The sequence below is a fragment of the Xiphophorus hellerii genome, chromosome 12 (assembly GCF_003331165.1).
Source record: "Xiphophorus hellerii strain 12219 chromosome 12, Xiphophorus_hellerii-4.1, whole genome shotgun sequence".
Classification (NCBI taxonomy): domain Eukaryota; kingdom Metazoa; phylum Chordata; class Actinopteri; order Cyprinodontiformes; family Poeciliidae; genus Xiphophorus; species Xiphophorus hellerii.
Window position 1 is genome coordinate 3116507 of NC_045683.1, and position 24472 is coordinate 3140978.

General features: G+C 36.3%; 1 protein-coding gene across 1 annotated transcript; it reads right to left on the reverse strand.

The window, feature by feature from the left end:
• Window positions 1-1061: 1061 nt before the first annotated feature.
• LOC116729380 (SEC14-like protein 2) lies at window positions 1062-24230 on the reverse strand. The gene is made up of 12 exons (XM_032577878.1): window positions 23873-24230; window positions 19691-19766; window positions 15099-15142; window positions 14691-14753; window positions 13445-13633; window positions 12296-12391; window positions 12158-12218; window positions 11743-11826; window positions 10560-10666; window positions 3940-4079; window positions 3001-3170; window positions 1062-2920 (listed from the first exon to the last, which is right to left on the reverse strand). Exons 1-12 carry the CDS (start codon window positions 23924-23926, stop codon window positions 2718-2720), a joined length of 1287 nt encoding a protein of 428 aa, XP_032433769.1. The 5' UTR covers window positions 23927-24230; the 3' UTR covers window positions 1062-2717.
• Window positions 24231-24472: the final 242 nt, after the last annotated feature.

A 24472-nucleotide genomic window follows, 5' to 3' on the forward strand; every position in this document is an offset into this window, starting at 1 on the left:
ATACATAAAGCCAAAGACAGGAATCATTTGGAATAAATTATTACTGAGAAAAATGGATTTTATCTTGACCTCAGTCAACATCCAGCAATTATTTGACTGCATAAACATTGTGAAACAAAACTCATTTACCTCAACAGGCAAGACATGAATGTATAATACTATGTTGCATAAATAAGATTATTTTTCTCACAAACTGTTGATTATACTGAGTATTTATGGAAATGTTTGTGAAAGTTGGTTAGTCACCGTTGACTTGAAGTCCAGGAATTAAAAATCATCAAGATGCTGATTTAAGGAACTTCAGACAAGATGTAAACATCGTTGCAGTGTTTTTGTTTTAAATATCTTTGCCATTGTACACACAAAAAAAAAATCTAACTTTGTCCACATCGTGATAAATGCTAGAATGCTTGTTTTGCTACATGGTAAGAAATCAATATTTACTTTATACATAGAAAACATATTTAGTTATTCATTAATTAGAGGAAAATACCCATAAATCATATTTATACTAACTTTGAAATCAATTCCAATAAGACCACAGTGGAACAAATGTATTTATTTTAAAACTGTTAGATGATTAAAACTCCAAAATAAATTAAAATGTTTCAAATGGAGATGATTAAAGTGTGTCTGAATATTCAGATATGATTATCAAATATTTATAGAATTAATAGTTTATATAAAAATAATACCTTTAAATAAAAATAGAATATTTATATTAATATGAAAAATTTATGAAACACAAATTAAACATGAAAACCAATAATTAAAACTAGAATTAACTTCAGTAATTAATTACTCAAATAATTAAAATACATTTTAGTTACATGTATTTAATTTAAATAATTCTAGAAAATTTGAGTTTTTTGGCTTGAGTACAAAAGAGGGAACAATAAATTTTCACAAAAAAAAAAACAAAGAAATTTGAGTTTAAAGAGTCAAAAGTTTGGTAGAAAAAATCTGAAATTATGACATCTCAGAAATTTTCTACAATTTTTTTTTTTCATTTCCTGCAAGTGAAAATTTAATAAGAGGTGTAAGGTAAAATATCTTTTAAATAATAAAAAAATATTGTAATTATTTCATTACCATCGTAACATAACCAAGTTATTTTACAGGTAATTGTTAAATAATTTAACTATCACAAAGCTGTGGTTTTATAGATCCTGGCATTTGATTGGTTAACATGCACAGCTGCAGACCAATCACGTCGTCCGTAGCCGGGTTGAGTTTGACTGACTTTCAATATAAAACTTATGAAATAATGACATTCAATCATATCTTCAAATATATTGATACATTTTGATGCTCTGGTGGAACGGGGAAGATTCGTTCAAACAGCCATTCTGTCAAATTGATGCTTAAAAATAATATTAATTAGCTTATTGTTATTAAATGATCAATTCTTGTGAAAATAAAATTTTATTCTCTTAACAGCGATTGCATTTCTCTACATCTAATTTGCAAAAACAGTTTGCAAAAGTTTTAGGCAAATAGATGAATATTACATAATATTATGTCACTGATTGTCTATCAATGCAGTTCAATTTGACATCAGGGAGTTTATAAACATAACAGACACTAAATAAATGTTACCAAGTCTTATTATATTCTATTATAAAGAAAAACTTCATTTATTAGCATTCTTGAAATTGATACATCAAAATAGAGCTACACTACGAAAATAAAAATACAAGTCATGAGAATATGAGAATAAAGTTGTAAGTTTATGACTTTATTCCTGTAATTTTATTTTATTATTTTCTTTGTATGACCGACGTATGAAATAAATTCAATTTAATTAAAATTTAATCCTTCAAACTGAACGTTTTGACATGTGGCTTGTGGAATTGATCTCCTCCCTAACAGTTGCTGTTTTTTGCTTCCTATATTCTAATTTATCTGGTAAATGTGTTGCTTTTGTTTGGAGGAAGTGAATACCTTTATTTAATATTTTGTTTTAATCGTACTCTCGTCTCTTTGAGGTCACCTGGTCATGTGTTGCCATGGAAATGACCTGGTGTTTTCAATCAGCCTCACTGGGAAAATCCATTGTTGAGATTGAGAGGGAGGGGGGATGTTTTTGGATTTTGTTTGGGCCCAGATTGTTTTTGTTTTGAAGTTGTTAGTTAATTGTAATTGTGTAAATATTTTTCTAGGAATATAGTTTAGCACAAATGTGTTTTTCTATCTGGAAATGTAAATGTTGTCGCCACCCCTCCACTAGTCCTGGTAGGAGCCGATGCTTTAAACGCCGGGTTGTTTGAATGCATCTTATGCTTTGAACTGGAATGAAAAGTTTGAAGAACTGCATAAAGAAAAAAATTCGGAGCTCTACAATTTCTGGATTCAGTCTGATTTCTCTTAGCAAACCAACAGGAATGTTATTAGTTCAAATTTGATTTGAAAAAATTCATTTCTGATTTTAAATCAAAACTTATCTTTGCATATTTATTGCCCACTGTTACTCCTCAGACTTCATGATTCATTTTTGATTGTTTTTTTAAATAATAGAGGGAGAGAGAAAAAAAACTATAATTGGAGCTAATTTTTGTTTAATTTTTGGTTGAACAAAACATTTGAAACAGAGTTGGTACCAAGCCGTAGCATTAAACTGGACTTTCAAGTAAAAATGCGAGAGCAGCAAGGTTCTTTTTACATCAAGTACGTCAGGCTGCGCTTGTTTCATCGTTTAATCCATCCTGAACTTATCTTCAGAGCCAAGTTTGTGCGTCTTGCAGCTGGTCGCTGGACTTCTCGCTGGTCCCCTCACTGGACTTCTCACTGGTCCCCTCACTGGTCCCATTGGTCTGGGCTTCCCGCTGGGACTGGAGCCGGTCCGGCAGCAGAACCTCCACCGTGTAGCTGACCCGTTTGGCCTGGAAGATGCTGTACGTGTTGTCAAACCTCAGCACATCTGTTCAAGAGGAAGTGGAGCCTTTTAAAGGGGAGGATCTGGAGTTGTGGGGATTATGGGTAAACAGTCGGACGACTCACAGACTCCTGGAAGCTCACAGGTCAGCGACCCGTCCTCAGGAACCAGGTGAGCGTTGTACCGCTGGCTGGGAATCACTTCCTCCATTTCAGACGCTTTCTTCCACTCACCCTTTCTGGTTTTTAGAAACACCCCAAAGCCGATGTCTGCGCCCTCGCAGGCGAACTGCCACCTTAAAGAGTCGCAGATAGGAAACATTTATACAAACTGTGTAATGAGATCATCTTTAACTTGAATGTGTTAGTATTCGAGATGAACATAAACTCCAAATCTACACAAAATTTCTGATTTAAAGACGACGTAATGTGCTAACTTCACATTTTGGACATTTTTATATTTCCATCTGAGTTTCTACTGCTTCTAAAAACAACCAGAGTTTAAAAAACAAACACCTGGTTGTATTCTGACAATAAGTTGACATTTTTATTGAATCTGGAAAATGGAAATGTAAAGTCACAAATCAACAGGCACTAACCTTCACCTAGTGACCCCAGCGGAACTCTGCCCGTTACCTAGCAACCCCAGCCACGCCCAGCCTGTTACCTAGCAACCCAACTGGAGTTTAGCATATTTGGCCAGCTGGTTTTAAGATAATACTTTGTAGATCGCCTGGGGGGGTGGAATGTTGTTTGCTCCAGCATAGCAAACTATAAAAATTAAAATAAGTAAATAAAATAAATAAATCCATTTAACATCGTTTCTAAATAGTTCAGTTAAGTAAATAGCAGTTCCCCGTTTTACTTGCAACATCGTTTTGCTTTTTCGGTTTGTATCAAGCCAAAGGGATGGAAGATTGTTTCTCTTTATGCATGTGCAATTTTAAATTGATCTGTAATTGTCCCATTAGCTCCCAACCCCACTAGGGACAAGGTGATGGGACGGAGGGAGGTGAGTGGGTGGGTGGCTGGACGGACGGACGTCCCTCCCATTAGCACACTGACCGGAGGACGCAGCCCGGGAACAAGATCTCAAAGTCCATCTGTTGGGAAGAACCTCGATTGACGGTCAGGCAGTGTTCGTAATCCACGTTGACGTGATCCCGCACGTAGTAGGAAGGAGGAACTGGTCCAACATGGTTTATCTGCACAAGATTCACCAAAGGTTAAAATACAGGGAATGATGAAAACTTGGGAAGTAGAAGGTTAGAAGAAATCGAGGCTTGACTTACGATGCCGTTTTGTCTGACTGCTTGTAACCATGTTATTTAGACATTCAACAGCAGGTCACACGAAGCACAGAAAGGTTCTTTTTTCCATTTATTCACACAAAAATCAATCAAATAAAACCAGAATAGTGTATTATAATACATAAACCCAACTAAAAGGACAGGCCATTGTTTCCTGGTGTGAACTCTGCCTACTGTAATGTAATTACATGACAGCGAGTAAAAACGAAGTGTAATCTGGACTAGAGGTGGGCAGCAATCATTTTTATTTTATGATCATTTTGTCTGGGCCTTTCACAATAAATTTTACTGGAAGATAAATTGTCCCAGAAGTTATTGCTATAAACGATAATACAGTTCCTTTGAGATAATTTTCAAGTAATACGAAAATTATAATAATAATGCAAGAACACATTCTTTAACTTTAAATTCTAATAAGTTAAATTCAGTTCCACTGGAACTGGAAGTACTTTAAAATATCCAAAATAAAAACAACAGAAACAACAAATAAAATCAATTACAAAGTTTCTGCAAACAAAACTGTCCTTCAAAATAAAGGGCTAATTGAGACCAAAGACTGAAAACTTTTTATCATCCAGTTTTTGGTGGAAAGAGAGAAAAGAGAAAAATGATCAATTATGCAAATGGAAATTATTGATCTAGTTTTAATTTATTGTACAATTGATTTATTGCGACAGGCCTATTGTTGTCACAATAAATTCTCAATCATAATATTTTAAAAAAGTCTGTATTTTTGGGATTTGTTTTTTACAATTTTCTCCACTGTCTGTTCAATGAAAGCATCAATAAATATCAATAAACTGTAAAATATGACTGAATGAAGTTACTGTGTGAAGTTAAATTATTTAAATTACATTTATTTATGTGACTGGTGTCCTAAAGAAGCAAATACAATTTTTAAGAACAATATTTGTGTTTGTGGGGCTAGAACTGCTGTGCCATGCAGTCACAAAAATAAACAAATAGTTTTTAATCAGTATCACAAAATATTGTGAGAAAACTTTAAGTCCGTATTGCCAACCCTAATCTGGACAAACTTACAAAGAGAAAACAATAAAAACCATGTAAAAACAGACCAAAGCACAACAGACTGAAGGCTGTTTATGTTTAAAACTCTCACATTACATAAACTGTGCACAATTAAAACCAACTGAGAATAAAAAATAAATAAAATACCTTACAAAAATCCATAAGGCTCAAAGTTTTTCAAGTTAAAAAAAATAAATAAATAGTGATTTCTGATGTTTGCAATTTGAAACTGTGACCCTTGGTTCAAAATTAATTACAGGAGGAAGAAGTTAATGGTTGGATTCATTTGCAACATTAATATTTTCTAAGAAACAAACAAAAATATATATTCTTAGGCTAAATATGTTTTTTCTTCTTCATCTTTAGAGTGGGAGAAACTTTCCAATTAAAAATACAGTTTGTTGTTTGAAATAATATTTTTCTGCTTCTTAAATTAACAAAAACAAAACTCTACAAAAAATATTCTGCCAATTTTTAAAAACCAATGAGGTTTTTATTGTAATTAAATATTTTACGGGTCAATTATCCAACCAAACACACAAAAAAAACCTGTTTCACGTCAGTCTGCAGTGCACTTTAAATAATATTAGCACTTTGATTTCTGCAGTTTACAATTATTTATCAAGTGATTTATGCTAACCTAAATGAAACAACAAAGCACTAGAACATATTTAGTACAGTTGCTTAATAATGCAATCTAAAATGATAATAAAAATGTATTTAACGGACCTAAAAGTTAAACTTAACCCTTGTGACAGATAATGTTTTTGATAAATGTCCTCCTTGTGCTGTAAGATCAATGACTAGACGACGCTGCGTTTGGTGCGTTATCATGTAAGAACAAGGTGAACAGAGGTCAGGTCCCAAACTAAGCAAAACATCACCGAACAATGTGATGGACACAGCTAGCTGACCGGCGAGAAGCTAAACCCAAAACATTTAGAGGCCGAGTTAATCCCAAGCATCCTGAACGAAGACAAAATCAATTTGAATCTTCGAGTTCTTCATCTGTCTTGGGCCCAATTTTTTATCTGAAGAAACAGCCACAAACACGAATCAGTTTTACGATTAGTTCATAGAGCAGCTTCTACTGGGTTGGCTCTACGTTAGGCATGGGCAGTTACCTGATCAATGAGTCGCATTTCAGAGTGAGGATGAAAACAAATAATCCACAATCAATGGTTTGATAGATTGGAATTAGTTCCAGTCAATTAACTTATAGCATCTGCTTAAACTTTCGTTCAGAATTGTAGTTTGACTGCCATCCAGCAGAGGGCGTCACTGGCCATCCTTAAGGGGAGCCAGTTGATACAGAAATAAAGACGGCGGGGGTCATGCCAGAGCCACAGTGCGGTTTGTATGATGGCGTAGAAGAACAAAAAAACAAGAGTAAATTTCCACTAAAACAGAGATTAATCTCATAAATTTTATAGAAAAAAAATGGAAATATCAAAATTTGAAAAGTCAAAAATTTAGAAATTCATCTAAAAAAACTTCAGTTTGTTTTCTAGCAAATGTTCGATTTCGAATTCAGCAACTTTCTAATTTTTCTAGAAAATTTCTGACATTAATCTAAAAGTTTTCAAGTTTTTTTCTTCGCAAATATCCGACCTTTGGAGTTCAGAAAAAAAAGTTCGGAGATTATTGTTAAACTTTTAGAGTTTTTTTCTAACAAATCCTCTTTTTTAAAACCTAATTTGGAAAGAAACTTGCACTTTATGAAGTTCTGTTTTGAAATGGAAACACTCAATAAGCCCCTTAAATTTCACTTAATATTTTTGTATTCAGCAACCTCAGAGGTTTCTGTTTTGTTATATTTTATAAATATGTCCAAGTTTATTAATGTGAGAAAACCATGATTTTCCTATTTATTCAGTCAGTACGTAATACAGCTGGCAGATAATATTGTTATATTAAACATTTCTTAAATTCAGCATAGCAAACAAAAGAAATACAACATCGGCCGTTCAGAATACGTAAAACATGCGAGGTGCGAATTAGAAGCTAAAACTGCGCCGCCCTTCACGCCTTAGGTTACATGTAACTACAAAAAGCAGAAAGACAACATATCGTTTTACTTTAAATGTTTGTGTAAATAAAATGAAATGGTGTAATGTTCATGATAGTTGAGGATCTCAGACCGGCCCATGCCTTTACTGCAGCAGCTACAGAGAATCTGATCTGGCAGGGAGATTTTTATTGATTTGCTTTTCCTATTGAAGCAAAGCGAGGCAGGAGAGGAGCAGCATGAAGGCGAACTGAACAGTTCTGTTACAGAGCAGGCAGGAACAGGCTTTGAACTGAACAGTTCTGTTATACAGCAGGCAGGAACAGGCTTTGAACTGAACAGTTCTGTTACAGAGCAGGCAGGAACAGGCTTTGAACTGAACAGTTCTGTTATAGAGCAGGCAGGAACAGGCTTTGAACTGAACAGTTCTGTTATACAGCAGGCAGGAACAGGCTTTGAACTGAACAGTTCTGTTATACAGCAGGCAGGAACAGGCTTTGAACTGAACAGTTCTGTTATACAGCAGGCAGGAACAGGCTTTGAACTGAACAGTTCTGTTACAGAGAAGGAACAGGCTTTGCTAGAGCTGCCAAGACACATTTTGCTGGACGATAAATGATTCCAGAAGTTATTGCGATAAACGATAAGAATTGTTGTTTTGAGACCATTTTCATTTAATACAATGATCATGGCAAAATAATGCAAGATTTTTAAGGATCAATAAACTTTAAACTCTGATGAACATTTAACTGGAAGACATTTTAAATATTCCAAAATAAATAAACAGAAACAACAAATAAAATGAATTATGAAGTCTCTAAGCAAAATTGTCGAGGCGAAACCACCAGACTGAAAAGCTTTACTGTCCAGTTTCTAGTAGAAAGAGAGAAAAATGAAAAACGATAAATAATGCAAATGGAAATTATTGAGTTTGTTTTAATTTGTCTTACAAATTAACTAATTTATTGTTATTGTTACAGGCTGGACATGTAAAACTAAGTTTTGTATCTACAATAACAGACCACTTTATTTGTTTACTTCAAGTGCTGCCACTTTATTTTATTTTTGAAAAGGAGAAAAAGTTTTTTCCACTTGACAATTTTGGCTCATATAACAAAAAGTTTGGACACCCCTGTTGTATCGTATATTAAAACAGCCTAAATATTCTCCAAACATTCAGTGATCCTGTGAGATTTACGTAGATTAGGTCCCCAGGATGGCTTATGGAAATCTATTTCTTTATTTAAGGTGCTTGGTCAGAACAGGTAAATCTGGCAGTTACAGAGCTAGCACAAACCAAACTTTGCAAGTCAAATGTAAATATGCAATATTTCATGTGCACAAGGCAGTCTTTAGTAAAGCAAAGCTGCAATAAACTACATGAGCAAAAGAAGAAAGTAAATGCATATCCAGAACAATTCAAAGCAGCTATTTGATTTATTTAATCTTTTTAGATCTACAGCAGGCTGAGTGGCTGAAGTTGGACTCAGACTGGCATCCAGTAACAACATATTTGATAAACCATTTCTCTTGTTTTATATGCAACATATTGTATCTCATTGATTCCTGCTACTGATTTAACATTAGTAAAAGCATCATTGAGTTAATGTTTGAAAAGGAAGCCTGTTGTAAACACTTAAAATTTGCATCTGCTTCTCTCTGAACTCATAAACGTCTCGGATTACATCGTTAAAGTCTGTCAGCATTCCAGATGTTTTTCCAAATAAACTGCAAACTAAAGACCAGAAAACAGCCCAGAGTCCTAAAGAGCTCTACAAGCTTTCTCCATTTATTCTCACCTAAATTAAACATATCAGAGCAAAATGTGTCAAGATTACATCTTTATCGATTACATTTACAGCTACTTACAAACATATTAGAGACACTTAAGCTTTGTAACATTTTCTCACTTAGCAGCCAAAGTTAAATGTGTTTTTGGGGATTTTATGTAAAATCAGTACAAATGGTGGAGTGAAAGAAATGCTACAAGTTTTTCTAAATTGTTTACAAGTAAACAATGTGCTTATATTGCACCCTCATTCCTCAAATAAAACCCAGTCCAGCAACAGACCCAGTAGAGCTTACTTTAAATTCACCTTACTGGTAAACAGAGTCCACCTGTATGTGATTTAATCTCAGTATAAATCATCTGTTCTGTGAAAGCCTCAAAGGTTTATTAGCGAACAAACAGAATCCTGGAGACCAGAGAACCCAACTTAGATTACTGGTGCATTCACACCAGACAAGGTTAGTCCGATTTTCAAAACCAGCTGACCAAACATACTGGATCTCTGCATGGGTTGCTAGGTGATGGGTGAAACTCTGCTCTAGGGTTGCTAGGTAACTAGGCAGCGCCTGCTGATTTATGACATTCCAAAACTTTTTGTAACGGTTCATTTTCCAGACACCAAAAAGCATCAACTTATTGCCTAAAAACTGCTTGGTGGGGTTATTTTTAATGATCCAGCTGTTTTTAGAAGCAGCAGAGACCAAATGGAAGCACAAAAACATCTAAACTGTTTACATAATATGTTCCCTGTAAACCATCTTGGTGACCACAGAACCAGAGATTGGAGAGTCCAACCCAAAGTCTCCTCAGTGGAAGACATCCTGGTGGGATTGGGCAGTAATTTGAAATACTTTCCGCTCACTTTGCAATTATGCTCCACTTTGTGTTGCTCCATAAAACCTGTTGTACTTTGTGTTGCAATGTGACAAACATGCGGAAACGGCACCCAGTTGTTTTTTTTCCCAACCAGTTCTGATCAAAACACGACTGAAAAAGGGCTCTGCTGCTGGACTGGCCCCGCCGTTCAAATTGGTACCAGTTGCTTCCACAGTTTCTGTTTGTTTCTAGAAAATCTCTGCATTCGCATGGCCTTATTAGTTGCTACTTTTTGTCTTTTATTGCTTGTTGAACTATGACAGAGCAGAGTACACCAGTCAGCTTAAGTCAAGATAACCTTACTGAAGTTGATGAAAGCCGTTTTACTGCAGGTGTGATTAAGAACTGATATTTAATCAAGATCAGAAAACCCATAAGCTGGTATCAAAGGTCTGAAAGGCTAAATGGCTGAATCTGCTGAGGAAAGGCTAGATTATGGCCAACATTTATGCTACAATTATGATAAATGTACCTAAAACTGATCAAAATGTTTTAAGTACAACTGGGGAAAAAGTGAAACAATGTAATCAAAGTCAGAAACTAAAAGGGCAAACGCTGCTCCTAGAATCAATGAGCCAGAGATCTATTTTTGTTGCTCTAGATACTTATCTTTTCCAACTCATCAGCCACTTCTTGCATGAAATAATCAGCAGCAGCAGGTTTGCTGACTCACCCTGGTCCGACAGCGAGGATCTCCATCAGGATCCGTCGCCTTCCCTCCATAAATGGCCGGCAGCTCTTCTGCATCGATGTACTTCAGTAAAACCTCCTGCCAGTTTCCTGAAAAACAACAGTATAGCATGTGTTTACAGTTACAGCACAATATAAATAAACGTCCAGGTCCTCTTTACATAAACAACCATGTTTAGTCTATGAAAAGATGTAAAAATGTGAGAACGATATGCTGGCATCATTTAACCACGGTTAAGTGATGCCATGTGGTTTGACATTGTGCGCCGTTTTGATTTATGGTATTTGTTGCACAAGTGTAATAGTTCAGTGTTATGTTGCGCAGAGTCTGGCAGATGCGTGGCTGATTAATTTAACTCCAGTTAATTAGAAACAGTTTCAGATTATATATTTTCCTAAATAAGAGAGAGGGCTGAAACTTAAATGTATTAAATCGGTCAAGATTAGGGATGAAAGGTATTGATTAATGAAGTTGATTTATCTGGTCAATAGTCTAATGGTTAACATATAAGCCGCTATTTTCTTAAAACCCTGAGTTTTCTTTTGTACAGAGAGTCGGCCGTCTTTTTATAACCTGTAGAGCTAAATTTTTCAAAATATGTTGTATTTGTGTATTAAAAAATATTGTGAAACTTACGGAGCTTGTAGACTGCTTATATTTCAAAACTGAACCGCGTAAGGTGAGATTTTCATCTCACATGTTCGGCCGCCATCTTTGTTTCTGTATCAGCAACGCCCTCTGCTGGATGGAGGCCACACTACCACACTAAAAAACCGGTCTATGCGACTTTAATAGTTAATCTATTGGTACAAATTTTTATTAAATGAATCATTAATCATCGATTAATCGTAAGTTGATTAATTATTAGCATCGCCAGCCAATATGAAATTGAATTTCAAATAGCAGCAATATTATTGTTGGCTATATTTTTGAGACACTGTACAGCTCTTTCTTTCTTTCTTTCTTTCTTTCTTTGTTTATTTGCATTGGTTGAGTATTAACAAAAACAGAACACTATAACATTTACAGCCTTGGCTAATTTGCAGTGCAGATGGGCTTTCAACAACATAAAACAATTTAAAAGACAATAAAACTTCATAGCATCACTGCACAAATCCTAAAATGTAATTTAAAGAAGCTCTGGAGTGACGTGTCCACATCTCACCCCCCAGGATGTTGATCTTTTGTCGCGTGATTTCGCTCAGAAAGTGCTTGACGAGGTTATAGGCCACTGGAAAGAGTTTAGGAGCTAAAGGAGGAAAAACATAGAAAACAATGTAAAATAATAAGTATGTTGCAAGCATACATGGAGCACAAGTTTGACTTTACTTTGGATTTTCTCAATTAAACAAATGGTTAAAAATATACATACAAAGTTAAATATATCCACATATTTAAAATAAAAAAAACTTTCAATAAGTGGTTCTTATGTGTTTTTTACAACCCTAAACTATGAACAGTTAAACCCGTACTATCAAGTGTACAAAGACTAAATTAAATACATTGTTATTTATAAATTGGGTACATGAAGTTAGTTTCATTATTTATCATTTTTTATATTTTTTTAAAAATATGTTTACCCTTAATTACAAACAGCCTCTTCAGGCCTTCTGGGTAATTATCTTCAAACATCTGGAGGATCTGGAGGAGAAACAGAGCAGAAAATCAGCAAATTGTTCATCTTAAGAGAGAATTACGCAGTTTGTGTCGCTTTGCACCTCTCCATATGTTTCTATCGCCGGTTTCCATAAGTGCTTCAGTCCCAGACCTTCAACATCGTAGATCATCGTGATTGACTCGATATTCCTGCCCAGCTAAAACACAAAACAGAATAATAATAATAAAAACAACAAAACTTACATGATGGAGAAAAAGGGATAACATGGTGTTACTATTGCGAGAAAAGTTAAGCTACTTATTACTTCATTTCATAAATCCAAAAAACTACTCTGACAAAAATTCTCATTTGTAATGCAGTTCTTTAGGTCACCAATCACATAAAGAAGTGTGGTTTGTGTCATTAAACTACACAAAATAATCATATTTAAGAATATTTTTTACATTTATTGATACTCTAAATGGTGGAGAAAATAGTATAAATTAACAAACAAAACTAATTGTAATTTTTTGTGAAAAAAATAAAACGTTTGCCAAAAAACTAAGAAATTATCAGATTAATTTGAGAATTTTCTATTTTTTTTTGTGTGTGGAAATTTCAGAATTTAAAAAGTCAAAAATTTGCTTCAAAGATCTTGAATTGAATTGAACGACATCGTACCCCGCCTCTCGGCCAGAACGTTACCTGGAGATCAGAACCAGCACCTCCCGACCCCACTGGGATTAGAAAATGGATGGATGGATCTCACGACATTTTGAGTTTGCTCAGATATTTTCTAGAAAAAAATATGGAAATTTCAGTTTCAAATGTAAAAATTTCCATGTTTTTCAAAAAAATGTCTGATTAATTTTAAAATTTCTGAGTTTTTTTCTCAAATATTTTACTTTCGTAGCTCTGAAATCTCCTTGGGTTTTTTCTTTTTCTCAAATAAATTCTCAGATTAATCTCAAAATTTCAGATTTTTTTCTAGCAAATTTTCAACTTTTCAAACTCAGAAATATCTTTGTTTTTTTTATATTTTTTTTATTTCTTAATTTAATCTGAGAACACCTGAGTTTATCTAGCAAATGTTTGACTTTTTGAGCTATAAAATTCTCAGATTAATTTCAAAATTTCTGATTTTTTTTATGGAAATTTCTCATTTTTTCCATCTTCTATGCCCTAATATATTGTGGTAAGTTTCCATGCTTTAAGCTGGCAGCCTTCTGGACCGAGTGTCCGCCTTAGCGTTAGCATCCTTTGCTCTTACTCTCTCTGACTGCAGGTTGCATTCCTTCTGCAGCATCTCGCAGTCTCTGATCTTGGACTTGATGAAGTCCTGCTTGGACGCAGACAGGAAGAGTCCTTTGGGGTCCACGGGTCCAATCACGTCGTACCAGATGGGGCTGCCTTCGCGGTCGTAGCCACACATTCCTCCTGAGAGATACTTCTCTATCACCTACAGGGGGAAGCCATTTTGAATCACACAGCTGATTTTTGAAGACCTGAAGCTGCATTTCCATTACAAATGTGCACAAATCTTTGTCTATATTCTGCTAATGTAAAAACAACAATCAAACAAAAAACAATTATATATGAAAATAAACTTAAACTCAATTTAAGTTTAAATTAAATGAAGGGTTTTTCTGCCATATCCCCTTTGATATGGCAGAAAAACCACATCATAGTACCTCAAAATCATGGTGGCATATTGAAGCCATTATAGATAGAAAAAAGGAGTACATTTCTCCCAAAAATTTTGAAGAGTTTGAAAAGTCAAAAATTTGATAGCAAAAAAAAAGAAAGAAGTTCTACAAAAAAAAATTTCCAGAATTTTTTTCCCCGAGAAAATGTCAAACTTTTGGTTGGAGGTTTCCAGGACATTTTTGACTTTTGAAGCTCATAAAGTTCCTTGTTTTTTCTAGAACATTTCGAGATTAAACTCAAAATTTCAAAATTATTTTTAGCAATTTTTCAAGTTTCCAAAGTCAAAAATTTCCATGTTTTTAGTCTCAAAATTTCAGATTTGTTTTATTAATTCTCAAAAACTCAAAAATTTCCTTGATTTTTTTTTCTTGAAAATTTCTAAGATTAATATCAATACTTTGGGGAATTTTCAAACAAATTTTCAACTTGTTAAAGTCAGAAAGTTCAAAGTTTTTCTCTTAAAAATTATTGACATTAATTTCAAAATCTTTGAGCAAATTGAAGCAATTTTCTTGAAAGTTTTTCTCTTGAAAATTTATGACAATCTCAGCATTTTAGTATTTTTTTTCCCAAAATTTTCAACTTTTCAAACAAAGAAATTTCTATTTTCTTGGATTAATCTCAAACTTTCTAAGGTTTTTGCATACATTGCTCCACGTATTAAATTTTTCCATCTCCAATGATCCCAATTAATACTAAAACTTTTTTATCAACGTTGTTTAAGCTAATTTCTTTATCATATTTTTGATTTGGACAGTTTTATCTCTGATGGAAACGCAGCAGCCAGTGCTTGTTTTTTTGCGTTTTACCTCTGGTGGTTGCCAGTCGGTGATTATTGCGTCTACTTTCATGTGTTTCCTGAACTCCAGGTGCTGAAACAGAAGATTTATTTGTGTTTAGCTTAAACATTAGCATTAGCATGGCGGATTTTCACATGTCCTGCAGATTAGTGGAGGCAGATTAGCTGTAAATGATGCAACCGGTAATCTTAACCTGCCACAGGTCTTTATTTAATCTCTTGTCTGTGTCTTATCTGCCTCTGGGTGCAGTGATGACTCAGTTTGTGAACCTTCACCCCCCTCTACCCGCTATAATCTGGAGCCTCGCCTGCAGCTAGGTGCGCCTCCACAGATTAATTAATAAAAACTATGTGTTTGTTTTTAGCTCCTTTGTGTAATTTGCTGCAGATTATTTAATAATGCGCAATAATGCGTTACCTTTCGCAGCATGGCCTCTGACTTCTGCACATTGAAGTTCCTCGCTGAAACAGAAGAGGCAGAGGTTTAATCTGGTGAAAAATGTCTTAATCTGGGATTACACACTCATCCTGCGGTTTTAATTTTTCTGTAGCTCTAAAAATAATTATGGAAAAACAGAAAAATAGTCAAGACAGTTTTGAGACGCTGAACAATCAAATGTAACAATCTCAGACGTTTTCACGATGCAGATTATGAGATTACAGATTAACGCTGGAACGGAAAGAGTTTTCATAAAGTGTTGAAATTAGCAGTTTTTCATGTCTTACAGGAAAAAATGACACATATGTACTTTAAGACTTTATTCTTCTATTTACCCAAGTGTTTCTCTGTCAAACCTTTGTCTGAAAATCCCAGAAATAAAATTTCACAAATAATAAACTGTACTTTAATGAATCAGAGCAAAAATAATTCAATCCAGCTTCAACTACTGGAGTTCAGATGTTTGTGTAATTCAGAGAAGGTAGCAATGAATTAAAAATATCCACTTTTCTGTTTTATAACCAGTTATTAAACCACTGGTGGAGAGCAGAGTGGACACTTCAATGTCTAAGACTCTGTAAGGTGATTAACCGTCTGGCAGCGCGGCGAGATGAGCGCTGGATTATGCTGCATTCACTGACCCACCGTTAAAACGAGGAGGCGTCGCTAACGCCTCTTCCTTAGCTTTAAAGGCGACGTGTCACACTTCCTTTAATAACTTAGAGGGGCGTCCAAACGTTTTGTTATTTTGGACAAAATAATCAAGTCAAAAGTAATTGTGGGCCTAAAAAGAATAAATAATAAAAAAAACTTTAAAAATTGTTGGGGGTTTTTCAGTTCCCAACAATAAACCAACAATAATTTTAATTAAACAAATAAATACTTTTTTTTGAAGGAAAGGAAGGATAAAGTTATTGCAGATACCAAAGAATTAAAGAGTTTTTTTAACGTCATTAAAATAATAGCAAATTTATTTGGGCTCAAATAAAAAATAAAAATAAACAAAAATATTCCACCTATCCTCAGCAATAAGATCGGGATTTGTATCACTCTCGCTTCAGAATTACATGCTTTAACAAGTAAGGTTTAGTAAATTAAATAAAAGCAGATTTTAGGTTTTCTGAAGTCTGATTGAAATCTCAAACAGTTTTTTCTAGCTAATTTTTGACTTTAGCAAATTCCCATTGGTGAGTAGCGTACCTGAAAATGGTGCTCAAGTAAGAGTAGCACTACTTCAACATATTTTACTCAAGTGAGAGTAAAAAAGTATTTGGAAAAAAGTTTACTCAAGTACAGAGAAACTGATCAAATGATTAATCATAAAGCTCTTATTATCTTTATGGCCGGCACAGATCTGATTTCCTTACACTTTGGCCTTGATAAGACATCATCTGCGTTAGCCGCTGCTCTCATTGGTAAGTGGGAATGTGACCAAACGTCACCTGGTTCTCTGGCTGATGGAGCCAATTTACACGTTTGTTTGTTGGCTAACACTGCTGCATTTATTTAGATATTTTATAAATTTTATAAATTCAATCCTCCTCCAAACAGAGGCTATATCTGACAGAACCCGCTTGTGATTCTTTGTACAGTAAAGTCCAAGCAGACTTTGCATGTTCTATATCCAAACTAATTTTCCTCTGAAATCACTTTCTTTATCCCTCTGTGTCAGAGCAGCAATAAAACGTTATGATTTTATTTAGCATATTTAGCCTAGTAATTCATTATCAATATCAATAGATGGTCAATAGATCTGGTAGAAAATTCAATATTCAACAATGAACTCCAATCCAGAACCGCACGGCATTGTGGGAAATGACTTCTCAACCTCTCATAGCTAGCTAAGCAAAGTCGGTGGAATCAGCTAACTCACTCTCTGGTTACCTAGCAACTCAGTCATTCTCTGGTTACCTAGCAACAGCCTGTTGAGTAACTGCCGCAGGAGCAGTTTAAGTTTCTCCAATTTGCCTCATAACTGCTTAAAAACAAAAACAACAATGGTGTGGGATGAAAACTAGGACTAGCCACGCCGCCTATTTAAAACAAAAACCTAATCAATAATTATCGATATTTGACTGATATGAAACGTTTATATTGTAATAAGTATTTCAGCCTTATCGTCCATCCCAACTGTTTCTGATTTTATTCTGAGGAAACTCAGAGCATTAGACCAACTTCAGAGAATCTCCCCAAACTATTAAACAGGCTAAAATTTTCCTTTTCCTTCCACTCAACTTTCCATTATAATGCTTTGATGAACAAGTGATGACCTAATGTGGTAGAAGTACAAATCTGTCCCCATGACTTTGTCAAACATATATTAGCTCTATTTAAAAATATTCTATTGGTCTTAATTTTCTAATATTCTGAGAAACTAAATTCTCAGAATATTGTCTGGTGCGTCTTTTATGCACAAACTGCCACCGCGCATTGGAAATCATTTAAAATGTTATTTTTTAACCGTTTGATTGTACTGTGTTGTTAAAATCCAAATTATTGCATCATTACACTGCAAAAACACAAAATGTCTAATGTTATTACACTTGGAAGAAGTCAAAACTAACTTACAAGTAACTTTTCAGCAAGAAATAAAAGCTTTAAGTAAATAATAGCTTTATATTAATTAAAAGGTTCTAGTTCTAGTTGGCAGATTAATTTATTTATAACATGGGAAACATGTCTTGTTATAGGTTAAATAATTTGCTACTTTTTAAAATCAATATTAAGGAATTATTTACTTAAAATGAGCTCCTATTTCTTTCTACTTGTAAGTCAGTACATTTGAAATAAGACAAATAAGATATTTGGATTAAACTAGACAAAAATACTTGGTGAGATTTTGTGTTTTTGCAGTGCAGTCAGGCTTTTTGTGTTAAATCTTGTTTTTATGCAACATTAAACTGTAAATTTAGCTTTACATAAGTGCCAGGGTGACATAACTTTAACTATTTAGCGCATTTATCACAGTAACAGAGCTTTACTGTTCATGTTCGGAGCTGCGACTCCTCGTTTCCCAGAGGCCAAAGCTGGCATTTCATAACTGAACGAAGCTTAATTAGGAGAACAAAGAGCCTTCAATGCTGCCGAGTTCTTGGTAAGAAACAATTTCTCAATATCTTCTAACCCCTGAACAGAGCAGCAGACTCCTGCAGCCACCGTAGTCCAGTCCTAATGAGATTAGCTCTGGATTAGATCGATACTCAGATTGTTGGATCTCTGCTTTAGCCTCCCGTTTCCTCCCACAACGACGATTTCATATCTGCTGCTTCAGCCTCAAGCAGGGGCGCAGCCTGGCGCTCACGAGATAATCAACCACTGCTGGCGTCCAGTCAACCACTTTTATTTATTTATTTCAAACTGTTTTTTAAAAACAAGAAAACAAGCATAACCAAGAACAAAATAATTAGTTTTACCACGATGTTTGTTTGAAAAGGAGCAGGAGGAAGTTAACATTTATTTAATCCTACTCTTTGTCTTAATTTAATGAAATGTATTACTTACTGACTCAGTAAATATCAGAAATTTGTAATATAAGCATGTTATGATATTCATGAGCCTGTTCAATTTACTGGGTTAAGAACAAACAAATAAATTAGAATGCATAAACAAAATGATTACAAACTGACTCTCGTAACAAGACAAGAAAATCTATGGACTCATAATAATAATAGTAGTAATAATTACAATGATAAATTACAAACATCAGAATAATTCCTTGCCAATGTGCACCTTATAAATGTTTCATAATCTGTGTAATATAACAAATAAAATAATAAAAAAACACAGGAAAATGTGGCCAATACATAAAATAAATTAATCTAATCCTCTCTTGCAACTTAAAAGAAATGACAGAAACCAAATTTCCTGGATTTATATCTACGAATAAAACGTAATTTACACATCGTATGCAATCTGCAGTTTTCTCAGCTTTAATTTAATCACAAATCTGAAAAGACATAACGGCGCGACGGACATTTTTCATGCACATCTCACAGCGGAACAGTACGTTTTAATTCAGAGGACATGACTTGATGCAAAATGACGTCAAACAGCAGATAATCGATCAGCGTTTATAAGTTCAGCTGAAATCAAGAGTTTCTCTGTCAACTTCTGCAAACTCTCCTCACTTGAGTTGCATCTCAGTTTCATGTAATTAACCGCAGAAGCTTCTGCTTTCCACTTAAAGAGCAACAACGCTGATTTTCCCTACGAATTCCCAAAAAAAAGGGAAAAGCAGGTGGCAGATGCAATAGAGACTTTTTTAAAAATTAAGTACAACAATTAATTCAATTTTAACATGGGAAAATGTCTTGTTATAACTGAAATAATCTGCCAGTGGAACTAGAACTTTTTCATCAATATTAAGGGATTATTTACAGAAAACAAGCTGTTATTTCTTTTGGAAAAGTTAATTTAGTAATTTAGTTTTGTCTTATTTCAAGTGAACTAAGAAACTAGACAAAAGATACTTTGTGTTTTTGCAGTGCTCCCCGTGGTAGAGGTTCCTGCAGAACCCAGGTTGATTTAAAAATAAAATCAAGAAATAAGAGCAGGAGGAGTGATTAGCTCACCTCGGAGCCAGCGCAACAGGAAGTGGTCATGCTGTGCAGGAAGTTGAGGAAGAATGTCTTGTACCTTCGATCGAAACTAAAAACAGATAAACAGAAGTAGATGTTAGCTCAAACCGAACCTCACAGTGACAATTTCATAAAGAAATCTACATAAAGAGCAGAGATTTATTGTTTCAACACTGCAAAAACACAAAATCTGACCAAATATTGTCGGGTTTAGCTTCTAGTGCAAATGTCTTAGTATATTTTAAATAAAACAAAACTTTATTACAAGTACATCACAAACATCCAGGAACTCTTAACTGAATCGGGCGCACCCATTCATTAAATGAGGCTAAATAAGTGACGCTTTATTTGACAGAGTGCAGAAGACTGACATGATACTGTCATAAACATGAAATGACACCTGACATGTACATGAAGGAGACTTTATGAATGTTTACAACCGTCATTCAGTAAATAATGACATTTTAATGCAAAGTTCCATTAAAAGTTCCATTAAAATTTTGACTATTATTATTTGGTAAATAATTACACTTTTAAAGGAAAGTTGCATTAAAAGTGCACCAAATGTGTCAACTTTGCATTATTTGATAAATAATAATACTTTTAATGCAAAATTGTAGTAAAGATGTCATTAGATTTTGAATTAATTATCATTATTTTGCAAATAATGACACTAAATGCAAAGTTACATTAAAAGTTTCATTAAAAGTGTCAACTTTGCATTATTTGGTAACACTTTTAATCCAAAGTTACATTAAATTGGTATTGAAAGTGTATTAAAAGTTGCATTAAAATGTGGATTAATTATTATTATTTGTAAATAATGACACTTTTAATACAGAGTTACTTTATCAGGCTATGACATTTAATCAGGATTTTGTGTATTTAATTAGCTTTTACTATAAAATTGTTTTTGCATTTTTCATAACTAAGCAGATACAATCTGCGGCTTCCATTTCAAAACGTTTGGACGCCCCAGATTGAAATTACTCTTCATATGTCTGGGAGCGTCACTGCGTTTAGTCTCAGCCAGTCTGGAGCTGGAGGGAGCACTGGTTGGACTGGTGAGGTTTTCCCACACTGATCTATTGTTTCAGGGTCGAGGCTTCAGGCACACACCAGGCGTGACGTTGAGATTCATCGGGCGCCTCGCCTAAACTGGAACAAAGGTCCGATGCATGTCGTTGCACGCTGCAGCTTTACGATGCGTCTGAAGACCTTGAATTACTTTGGGAAGTTTCCAGAAAATCTCCAGGCTGCCTCTGAAGATCTGTAAACTTTCCTCCATGTTTGCTAAAACTGAACCGATTCCCATCATCCTAAAGCTCTGAGCATTTTTGTCGGACATGATGTTTACCGTGTCCTGTTACTTTTGTAACAATGCAATCATGTTTAGATGTCCGTTTGGAGGATTCCCTTGCAGGTGTGGCTTTCTCCTATGGGTGTACTGTCTCTTTAAGACGAACTGTTGGACTCCCTGAGGAGCTGAAACATGCTGGGGATTTTGTTTATCTCTCGTCTGGTAAAAAGTTAGGAATTTTAAATGGTTTATAAGATTTAAAAGTATTTTAGTTGTTACCTCATTCAGTATTCATGCTCCTTGACGTTTCCCCACATTTTCTCATCTTACAATAACAAACCTCCACAAGTTTTATTGGGTTAAACCAACACAAAGCCGTGAATTCAAGGAAGAGTGGCAAAATCAATATCAAAGTAGGCAAAATTATTTTTGTTGATCAACATGAACACACGCCATATATGGTGCTGCTTTAGAGCCAAAATTAAGACTTTTGCGCATACAGTGACGACTACATCCTTGTTACAGGAAGCTACATCTGTTCTTGAGCTAGCTACCAATTAATGAGCAACCGTGTTGGGTAGTGAGCAGGCGACTACTCACTTGCGTTAGCTTTGGAGAGGCTAGCATCCCCACTGGATTACCCTACTTCCTCTACTGTCCATTAGCGCAGATAGGCTAATGCTGGAGAAGCTAACAATTAGCAAGCCTAGTCATTGGTGGGGTCACCCACTGGCTGGCTACTCATTCAGGTGTCCATTAGCACAGATAGGCTGACCAGTTACCAACCTATCCAATGCTAACGCTAGCCATCCATCCATCCATCCATCCATCTTCTTCCGCTTATCCGAGGTCGGGTCGCGGGGGTAGCAGCTTCAGAAGGGAGGCCCAGACTTCCCTCTCCCCAGCCACTTCTTCTAGCTCCTCCGGGGGAATCCCGAGGCGTTCCCAGGCCAGCCGAGAGACATAGTCCCTCCAGCGTGTCCTGGGTCTTCCCCGGGGCCTCCTCCCGGTGGGACGTGCCCGGAACACCTCACCAGGGAGGCGTCTAGGAGGCATCCTGACCAGATGCCCGAGCCACCTCAACTGGCTCCTCTCGATGTGAAGGAGCAGCGGCTCTACTCTGAGTCCCTCCCGGATGACTGAGCTTCTCACCCTATCTCTAAGGGAGAGCCCAGCCACCCTACGGAGAAAACCCATTTCGGCCGCTTGTATCCGCGATCTCGTTCTTTCGGTCATGACCCAAAGCTCATGACCATAGATGAGGGTGGGAACGTAGATCGACCGGTAAATCGAGAGCCTCGCTTTTTGGCTCAGCTCTCTCTTCACCACGACGGACCGGTACAGCGCCCGCTTGACAGCAGACGCTGCGCCAATCCGCCTGTCGATCTCCCGCTCCCTTCTTCCCCCATTCGTGAACAAGATCCCGAGATACTTAAACTCCTCCACTTGGGGCAGGACACCCCCCCTGACCCGGAGAAGGCACTCTACCCTTTTCCGGCTCAAGACCATGGCCTCGGATTTGGAGGCACTGATCCTCATCCCGGCCGCGTCACACTCGGCTGCGAACCGCTCCAGCGAGAGCTGCAGATCACGATCTGATGAAGCCAAAAGGACCACATCGTCTGCAAAAAGCAGAGATGAGATCCTAAGGCCACCAAATCGGATCCCCTCAACACCTTGGCTGCGCCTAGAAATTCTGTCCATGAAAGTGATGAACAGAATCGGTGACAAAGGGCAGCCCTGGCGGAGTCCAACTCTCACCGGAAACGAGCCCGACTTACTGCCGGCAATGCGGACCAGACTCTGACACCGGTCATACAGGGACCTGACAGCCCGTATCAAAGGGCCCGGTACCCCATACTCCCGGAGAACCCCCCACAGGGCTCCCCGAGGGACACGGTCGAACGCCTTCTCCAGGTCCACAAAACACATGTAGACTGGTTGGGCGAACTCCCATGCACCCTCCAGGACCCTGCCGAGGGTGTAGAGCTGGTCCAGCTAACGCTAGCCTATCCTAGCGTTACTGTCCATTAGCCTATCCTTGCTAATGGACAGTAGAGGAAGTAGGCTATCCAGAGGGTGACCAGCCTAGACATGCTAGTTACCAGCCTCTCCAAAGCTAACACAAATGAGTAAAGCACCTTTTCGGTCGAGTCAGCTCATCATTAATCAAAGCACGCTTAAGAATGGATATAGCTTCTAGCGACAAAAAATAGCCACTACTATGTGCGTAATAGTCTTGATTTTGGCACTAAACTTGTGCCATAGAAGAATGGCAATGGCATAGATTCTGGATCTGAGTTCATAGGTAGATGAATGGACCTAAATACAGAGCGGATGTGTTGAAAATTGATCTTCATAGATGAAATATTTGACCTTTTTTGTAAATTAGCAATAAGTTCAGTTTCTAGCTGTGCAAAGCTGGTAAGTAGATACCCTAAAAGACTTGCAGCTGTAACTGAAAACCTCCACCTCAGCTCTGAACTACCTTCTGTTGGTCCATTGGTCAATTTAAAAGACTGAAATTTGTGGTTGTAAATGACAAAACAGAGATGTTTACGTTTCCAGAAGAGCCACCAATTGATAAGCTGATGTAAATATGCCCATAATTTTTTTTATAGTAGCTTCCTATTACTCTCTTATAAAAGTAGTAAATTGAGCGTTTTCATACTATAAAGCCTTTATAGTGTGGAAGTGCATCCAAAACCGATATAAGGGATCAAAATTATGGGAGCGGTAAACTGCATGTGAGCAGATATTAAGCTTTTCCACACTTCTTGATTGACATTAACTAAAATAAGCAGGATAAAAAAAAAAGAGTAAAACTAGAGACAAACATTATGGAGAGCTTTTTAATTCATAAAAATAAAACTTACTTGTTCCAGCGCCTCAGCCTGCTTAGGACTGAGGTCTCCAACTCTTCCGCTCATGTCTCAGACCTGAAGCTGGCGGACAGGCAGCGCTTATTCAAAGTCAAATCCACAGACAGGCGCCGTTAACTGCGGGCCGGTTCTCCGTGTCTGACGCCGCCCCGTGATGCTCGTGTGCGGCCGCAGTCTCCTGTTACCCTCCGCTGACGGCGGCCTGGAGGTGGAAAACGAAAAGGAGGAGGAAAAAATGTAAACACGACCCTCACAGACGCAACGCCAGCAGGTGATCACTTTAACCGACTGACTCGGCCAAAGATCTGCGAGGGAACAAGAGACGTCACTCCGCCGCAGGAAGAAGGCGCAACTAGATAAAATGGAGGATCCGCCTCTCTGTATGGAGGCCACCAAGGACCAAAACTCAACATGGGAAATAAATGCACAAATAAATAAATAAATAAATAAAGTAGTTAATTCTTCAGATTTTTCATTTAACCGCAATATTACAAATACAAAAAATACAAATAAACATAATTTAATTTCTTCTTTGAGTAGGAAAATAAAAATTTTATTATCTAACATACAATAACACAGCATTCCTTTAGTGAC

Coding starts and splice junctions, on each gene's coding strand:
- LOC116729380 (XM_032577878.1), bottom strand. CDS start 23,926: ATGAGCGGAAGAGTTGGAGACCTCAGTCCTAAGCAGGCTGAGGCGCTG. Junction 10,667..11,742: donor AAAGATCAACATCCTGGGGG/GTGAGATGTGGA, acceptor GTTGTTTTTCAG/GAAACTGGCAGGAGGTTTTA. Junction 2,921..3,000: donor CTGTGAGCTTCCAGGAGTCT/GTGAGTCGTCCG, acceptor CCTCTTGAACAG/ATGTGCTGAGGTTTGACAAC.